The sequence below is a fragment of the Ptychodera flava genome, chromosome 6, assembly GCF_041260155.1.
Source record: "Ptychodera flava strain L36383 chromosome 6, AS_Pfla_20210202, whole genome shotgun sequence".
Classification (NCBI taxonomy): domain Eukaryota; kingdom Metazoa; phylum Hemichordata; class Enteropneusta; family Ptychoderidae; genus Ptychodera; species Ptychodera flava.
In genome coordinates, this window is record NC_091933.1 from 37,589,662 (window position 1) to 37,598,251 (window position 8,590).

The 8,590-nt window shown below is 35.9% G+C and overlaps 1 protein-coding gene across 21 annotated transcripts in view; it reads left to right on the forward strand.

Moving 5' to 3' along the window:
• The window catches only part of LOC139135673 (fibulin-5-like), a 55,994-nt gene extending 48,933 nt beyond the window's left edge, over window positions 1–7,061 (forward strand). For all 21 annotated transcript variants that reach the window (XM_070703227.1, XM_070703233.1, XM_070703231.1 and 18 more), the window contains 2 exons: window positions 3,912–4,156; window positions 6,322–7,061. In XM_070703227.1, the coding sequence (XP_070559328.1) occupies window positions 3,912–4,156; window positions 6,322–6,464 (388 nt within the window). In that variant the 3' untranslated portion in view covers window positions 6,465–7,061. The remainder of the gene's footprint in view (window positions 1–3,911; window positions 4,157–6,321) is intronic.
• The last annotated feature ends 1,529 nt before the right edge of the window (window positions 7,062–8,590 follow it).

Below are 8,590 nucleotides of genomic sequence, written 5' to 3' on the forward strand. Positions count from 1 at the left end.
CCACAAAAACAATTGCATTTGCACTAAAAGTACTGATCTGATCATTAACTCTTGCTGTGTTGAGAAGTCGACATTTTTACCCAGAATGCATGTCAGTATCATTCAGTTTGACGAATAATTAGCACAGGACAAAAGCTTTGTAAGCAAGCAAGGATTGTGGTAAAATTTCTATCTTTGTATTTTGAGAATATTTCATGTTTTTTGGTCAAAAATCTTCTCTGAAACCACTAATGCAATTGCTCTGAAATTTGATATACAGGTTCCATAGATTTGTTCAAATTTTGGTGAAATTTTTGTATTTTGAATTTTTTCCATTTTTGGTGAAAAACCTACTCTAAGACTACTTGTTTGATTACTTTAAAATTAAATTTGCAGGTTCTTAGGGATGACCTTTCGTTGGGTTTCTTGAAATTGTGGTGAAATGTGCATATTTTGGGGACATTTTTACCTGTTTTTCATAGAAACATTTTCTCTGAAAAAGTTTTTCTCTTTGCTTTAAAATTAAATATGAAGAAACCTAGGGATGATCTTTATCAGTTTTTTCCAACATTCTATGTTGGGGCAATTTTTGCTGTTTTCCATTAAAAAATTCCAAAAAGAAGCTTAGAATGCCCCTAGTCCAATTACATTTATATTAGGTTCAAATGGTAGCACTCAGATTTGTTGAAATTTTGATACAGTTTGCATACTTTTATTTTTGAGGCAATTTTTGTCAGTTTCGGTCAAACAAAACGTTTGTCTGGACAGTTGAGCTATGCTCAAATGCCACTACTCAGGCAAATTGCACAATACACCACCAACAGTCCCAGCCAGCATTGATGCATTGAAATGACTCGATTTGACTCTCTGACCCAAAAATAAATCTACTGCTGCTGCTGATATTCAAATATTTCCTACGTTCATAGGATTCCCTTGGTTGACAAACTAGCTGTGGTAGATCAGCAGAGAATTGTGAAAGTTAGAGAGTCCGAATATGTGTCCCAAGACGTACTCTACTTTCATTGATAAACCAGCCCACACCTATTATCTAAATTGTCTTAAATATCATAGTGGAGTATATCGTCCACTGGGTGGCTTCTTTAACCCTTTCACCACCAATGGTGTGGTCCTGCCCCCTTCTTTTCAATGGAACGGCCAGATTTAAATGGAGAAGAAAGAGGTAATGTTAAGTTTCATCCGCTTTTGGTCCAGTGCAAAGTTTTTTCCAATGATGATGAAATTTACTCAGATAATTTTTGAGTGAATTGTTTCCATTTTGATCATCCCTATGAACCTGTATACCAAATATCAAAGTTGTCAGACAAGCGGTTTTGATGAAATAAATTTTTGACCAAAAAAACGACAAAAAAATTCCTTAAAAATTCAAATTTGCATATTTCATCACAATTGGAACAAATCTACCTTAGGTCATCCCTAGGGACCTGTATATTAAATATCAAAGCTGTCTGACCAGCGGTTATGAAGAAGGACATTTTTTACCAAAACTGCCTTTTTTGAGGTAATTTGCATATTCTCAACAATATCAAAAAAACAAAACAAGATAGATTCTCAAAATCATGTTTTGCATCTACACAAGAAACATCAAATCTGTAAGTACTGTGGCCCTCAAGATATTTGAGTGGACGGAATCCTCTCAAACAGACATACATACATATATACATCCAGACTGATGACGGAGGGATATCCATCCCAATAGCTTCTATAAACTGTAGTCTATAGTAGCTAAAAATTACGGGTCGTCGTGAAAAGTTTTGTACTAGAGAAATTTAACGAATACAGTAGTATTTGAAATTCAAAATGGCCATCTCTGTTAATAACACTTATAATGGAGGAAAAACAAAGTTCTTGATTTTAAAAAAAAGATTGAAAGACTGAATATTATTCTCAAATCAAGAGCTTTAAAATAAGCTCCCACAGGTAATAGACCAGAACAGAGTTGAGAAAAAGTTGAGGATCAGAGTATCAGTGCCCAAGGCCCATTTTACCGTACCTTAAAAAACAGTAAAAGTTGGCTGTCTAATAGACAGCAGAAGTGGAGTCACAATTGATTCTGCTGGTATTTCAGTGAGTAAATCACAGAAAGGTAGTCTCTGAATATTATGCCGTTCATAGAAATGAAATACCATTATATTTTAATCTCATGATGAAAGCCATATTTCACAAATACCTACTTGTTTTCCTACTCGCTAATTATGTACGTCCAACAACAAACTACAAAAGCTTGAGAACTGCAGCATTATATCCTCTAAATATTATGTGTGAAGATTTGATTCACCATGGGTTGCAAATTAGATTTTGTGGAAATAATCATGGTTGATTTTCCTAAGGATACAATTTAAAAAACATGATTATGAAAATGCAAAACTCATCAGAAATCATGAGAATCAAGAACAAGCATTTCAATTACTCGGATGTATGGTATGTATACTTCAAATTTAATCAAGTTTATGTAAATTTTTACTCACTCCTCTTAAACAAACTTCAAAAACTTCTCAAAGGCACTCGTTTGAGGGCCTTGAACGGTGACTTTTCATAATGTTCTCGAGTATAATCTAATTCTGTTCTGTTCAAATGATTATGAATTTTGCATTTGCAAATTTTTAAGCCTATTTATCTTATTTGCTGAGCAAAATCATCTTCATGAAAACAGTACTACCTGAATTGAATTTTCCTTTCAGCTTCCTTGGGATGACCTCAATCAGATTTCTTCAAATGATAAAGACAGATGTACTTTTTTGCGACCAATATTACCAAATTTTGAAAAAAAAACAATTCTTTTCTCCAAAAGTTCTTGGCGTGAAGTTTCAAATTTGTGTTTGGTTCCCAGTGGATGACATAAATCTGATCAGCTAAAAGTGATAAGGAAATTTGAATTTCAGAATTTTTGTGGGCCGACCATTTTTGCCAACATATCTTTCTGAAACCAGTGTCTCACTAATAGCTTTCAACTTTGAAATTAGGACATAAAAGCAATGATTCAAAATTGGTATATACAATATTTCTATTGGTTTGAGAAGTTTCCTCCTAGTGTACACTTGCTCACATGGTAGTTTTCAAAAGTGTACATTCCTGAGGATGAAATGATAACTTTTTCAAATAATGATGCAATTAAGGCCGATTTTCTCAATCACAGAACAAATATCTTCTGAAACTACATTGCTGATTGAATTGTTTTTACAGTTGCCACCAATAATAATGAATAATAATATAGAAATAACGGGCGACGCGCAGACCATTAACGTTTATTTGTGGGCAAGGGCGAGAGGAAAGCCAAAAATTAACGGGCGAGGCTTGCCGAGCCCGTTAATTTGGCTTTCCTCGAGCCCGCGCCCACAAATAAACGTTAATGGTCAGAGCGGAGCCTGTTATTTCCATTATATTATCAGCGAACCCAAGAAAACCGTCAAAATTTCCGAAAGTTTCATGAGCGAACGACAACTGGACCCCAGAAACTGAGCAATACGCACGCACTGTCACGCGCACTGTTAAAATATTGGTAAATCCGGAGATGTTTTCAGAAAAAAGTATCTCAACTTGACCGACAAGCGCTCCATATTATTTTGTGATTGATTATGATTTACCTTTGAGTTGTAAAGTTACGATACTTTGAGTTGTTAATCTTATTATTCATATTCACGGGCATGTAAACAAACCATTACTGTGTATTTGTGGTCAGTCACGTGGTTCAGCTCGACCAATCAAAATGCGACGGGCAGGGCATGGTAATATAATGACATTTTTGGTGCTGGGAGGGGGAAATAATTGTTTCATTATTGTTTTATTTCTGGCGTTTGGAACAATATCATCTCTGAAAGCACAAATTCGACAGCTTTCATTAGCATGTCAAACTTACATCGGTTCTGTACAAATGGGAGCACAGTGTCATTGTCACTTTTTTCTTTGTTTTACAGAGGTGGGTCACAGGATGCATTCAGATGTGTAAAGCAGCGATGTCAACCCAGCGACACTGATTGCTTACTGGACACGAGGGCTGCCATTTCCTACAGTAACATCTCTTTGCCATCAGATCTACCAGCCCCTCGCACTTTGCTCACACTGACAGCCATCATATCCAGTTTGTACCCAAGAGTTCGATTTACCATTGCTAGGGGCAATGAGGATGGCTATTTTGATGTGATCCGGCACGGACTCAGCGGTAATTTTTGTTGTTTTCTCCAAATTTTTAATATCTATCATCACATAGTACCATGAATTGAATCTGATGTATGTCAATTTCTCAAAAAAATTTGCAATCTCAATGTGCAGTGTGGGAGTAAGGATGGACACGATCCATTTGTGACCAAAACATACACATGTACAGTGTGGTGCATGGACAAGGATTGGCAAACGACAACAGATTTTTTCCCAAAGTCCTTCAGTTCTGTGGCTATGTTGACTCACGGCAGCAAACTTTTCATGGAAAAAGTATAACCTACAAATGTGAAAGTCACACATACACATGGAGATTCTGCTAGTTGGAATTGTCAAATCGTTATTTTGCATTAACCCTTACTCTGCATGATGATCCTGGCATTTCAGTTGAAGTCTGTGATACATAGACTACCCGAATTGACCATACTGTTTTATGTAACCCTTACCCTGCCAAGTTCATATGTCACCACAAGGCCAAGGTGATTAACAAACTAGTGAAGCATAAGATGTCCTATATGTCACATTTCAACTAAATATCGAACATTTGAACAGCGATGGTGTAAACCTGATACATGTATTTACAGATGAAAGCCGCTAAGTGGGTGAAAGTACATTGTTTTGGCTTAATACTGCGTTTTACTGACTTGGCAAAAGGAAAAGGGTTAACCCGAAACAGTCGATCACATAACTTAAGGTGGTTGGAAAGGCTAGAGCGTCAGTTATAAATTTCAATAAGACTATTAAAATATAAAAGTAGTCAACATTCTCTGTGGAATAAAAAAAACTAGACATTTGGGCACAAAGGCATTGCAGAGTTATAGCCTGTTAAAACTTCTGAAAAACTGACCAAATAAGAAGAAGTTGGGGAGTCCTTAGTGTATTAACTATTGTAGAGGTCCCCTAGCTTTTAATAAAATGTTTGAAAAGGGAAAGTCATTATTTGCTGTTTTTCAGGAAAGTTTGACAAGGCGGTGCTGGCATTCAGAGTGAGTGACTGCTATTGTAAATGCATTTTTAGATTCTTTGAGTGTCAAAGAGGTGTCAAACGTGAGATTAACCAAAAAAACTGCTCTATGACTTCAAACGAGGGGTGCAAATATTGCTTGTTTTCAACATTTTTGACAGAATAACAGTTTTCCTACATAATTGTATACCAATTTAATCCAACTTTGAAACGAGATATGGACATGGAATTTTTACAGCACATTAACAAGGTTGCAGATAAGATTTGTACGGCACAATTTTCCTGTATTTGAAGTACTTTTTGAAAAATCACATTTTGAAATTTGAAAGAATTTTTAATAATTTTTTGATATATAAACCCATGTAAAATCATAAAAACAAATTTTATGTACAAATCCTGCCGTACAAATCTTACAATAAATAGTGTCAACATATTTATAACTAATTTGGTAATATTAATACTATCCAATTATTATTAAATTCAAATATGTAAAAAAAAATATGAAAAATTAAATTTTAATATTTACTGGTGTCATATTTCAAAATCATGGCTGCAAATATACAATTTTTATATTCTTTGGAGAAAATATTAACTAAGGGAGTGATCCTGAAAATTTGAACTAAATATCTTGATTCTAACACTTGAAACTTGACATTAACTCTGAGAAAAGAATTGGTGCAAAAATAGCCTTTCCAACCACCTTAACCTTGAGCACTAAACAACTGTACTCAGCTACGTATTACAATGTGCAATTTGAGCAATGAAAGCAAGTAAAGTTCAATGGAATGAAGAATGCAATGTAAAAATCACACAACAGTGTATCCAGTGTTGCTCCACCCATGTGGATTTAATATATGTGAACTACCACTATGATTTGTGAGTCCATCCGTTCAACAACAGCTGAAGAAAATGAATTACATGTAATGGCAAAGCGATGAGAAACAGTGTCTGAGTTGCCCATGGACATAATGCCAATGCCATACTAAGTTTATATCTGCTATAGTTCATATACCTTGTGTGATGCTGCTGAATTTTTTAAAATTTCCATGTACTGTCTGCTTCACAGCGTGGCATTTTGCAAACAAAGCAGTACCAAGTTCAATTGTGCCTCATTTGTCTTTGGCAGTACATGGGCAAATGTTACTTTCAGACTGCAACACCAGCAGTACTCTCACTTCTCCCCATTTCTACCTCCCCTTGTTCAGGCACCATACGGTTGAAAAGGCAGATCACAGGACCCTATGAAACCGTTCTACAATTTGAAATGGACCGCCTCAACAACGCTAACCAAGTTCTGTCTAAGACGGTAGCCGTTATATATGTATTCGTGTCGCAATACCCATTCTAGGAAAGAAAACAACGGACAGTTCGGACTGAGGATTTCAACTCAAGAATATTACCTGCCTCGGTTACCTGTATTATTAAGACTTATACTTTGAAAGAAAGTGTACATTTTTGTTATATAATAGAGTAGCATCATATGCGAATATTACAGTCGGCTTTGAAAATAATGCAGAAGGGAGTTTTATTTAAAGAGCCTACTTCAATGTTTTATTGTCAATTGACATTGCATGTAATAATCTAAACTTAGTCTCTTCAATGCGTAGTTTTGTGTTAAAGGGAGGACAACAACCTCAAAACAGAGGACAGATAGAAGAAGGGAGATATGGAGAAACAGAGAAGTGAGGCGAAATGGGTCGTAGAGCGAGACTATGTAAATGTTTGCTGTCCACAATGCTATGAACTGAATAGAATATTAAAGGAAAAAGAATTGCCAAGTCAGGAGCAGTGATTTTATGGAAGACTTGAAGACTGCACCAAAGATTTTGAAAGAGATAGATGGCGTGAAAAGCAGAGTTGAAAGCTTGCATGTGACATCATTACACATATAAAAATTGCTGGGTCAAGAGTGGTGATATTAAAGTTTGAATACTGTTCCAAATAATTTGTTTGAGTCTTCTCTACCATTGTCTGTCATCATCAAAAACTCCAAAACCGCAGCACCGACCATCTCAGTATTTGGTGTACAGGTGCATCCAGGGGTGGAGATGTGAATTTGTTCAAATGAACATGTCAGTGTCAAAAATATGCAAATGAGGTAAAAAAGGGAAAATCTTGCAAACGGCTAAAACATGTAACAACAGGCCAGATTTAGTTGAAACTTGGTATGCCAGTTCTTGATGGTGACTTTACTGGTAGTTAGATTTGTTCAAATTGTGGTGAAATTTGTATAGTTGTATTTTTTGGGGAAATTTCTCCCATTTTTGATCAAAAAATGTTCTTCTCTGAATGCGCTCGTCCCATTGCCTTGAAACTTGGTATGCATGATCCTAGGATTGGCCTCTGTCAGATTTGTTCAAATCGTGGTGAAATTTTCATATTTGTATTTTTGGGGCAATTGTCCCCATTTTTGGTCAAAAAATCATTTTCTCCCAAAGTCTTTTTGATTGCTTTGAAACTTAACACTCTTGATCCTAGGATTGTCTTCTGTCGGATTCCCTGAAAATTGTGGGGAAATTTTCATCTCTGTATTTTTGGGCAATTTTTCGCATTTTGTTCAAAAAATCATTTGCCTTGAAATCGCTCGTCTGATTGCTTTGAAACTTGGTATTGATATTGCCAGGGGTAAACTTAGTTAAGTTTATTCACTCTTGCCTGCCACATCAAACCACATGTCAGCCAAGTGTCATCGACGCTATGTTTCATCTTGAAATCAAATTCACAAAGTTGACTCTAATAATAATTCAAACTACAGGTACATGTATCTTCCTGGTGTTTACATGCCAATGAACTCTATATCTCTCACTGCATTCACTCAGAGAGTATGGACACACTACATTATCCTTAGTTGTAGTGAAATAAAACGGGGTTAAGTGAAGACATGCTCTCTACTGGTCTTTCCTTCAAACTCTGAGCAGCCAATCATTCAAATAACACTATCCCATGGACTTTAAAATTTTCTAGTTGTCTGTCAATAGTAAGGCAGTTTATATATTGTAATAAAGCATTTCAAAAATCTTTAAAAAGAAGACAGAGGTCTTACATGAAGCAGGGGCTTACATTTGGTTGAATGAGACACTCTGTATTAGGTATAGCAGAGGCGATAACACCTGCTATCCATGGCTACTGTCATTAATTCATTTATTGCTCCCAAAATTGCTGTTTGTTATGTACTGGTATACTGCCATTTAGGGGCCGTCGATAATAAAAGCTGACGCACGAGAAACGTAATTCCTTCTTTTTACTTGAAACCCCCTCCCTCCCCCCTCAAAAAGAAAGTTCTTATGCGAAATCAATTTCGTATTATGATGCCGTTTCAGACAAACCCACACACACATCTCCGATCCGCACGCCAATGAAAAAATACCGGAAGGGCACATGTATTTCGCACGTAGGAAAATGCTTCACATACGTTTCACATTGAAAAACCATACAAGTGTTTATTTCACCTTCATGTCTTTTCATTGTCTTTTC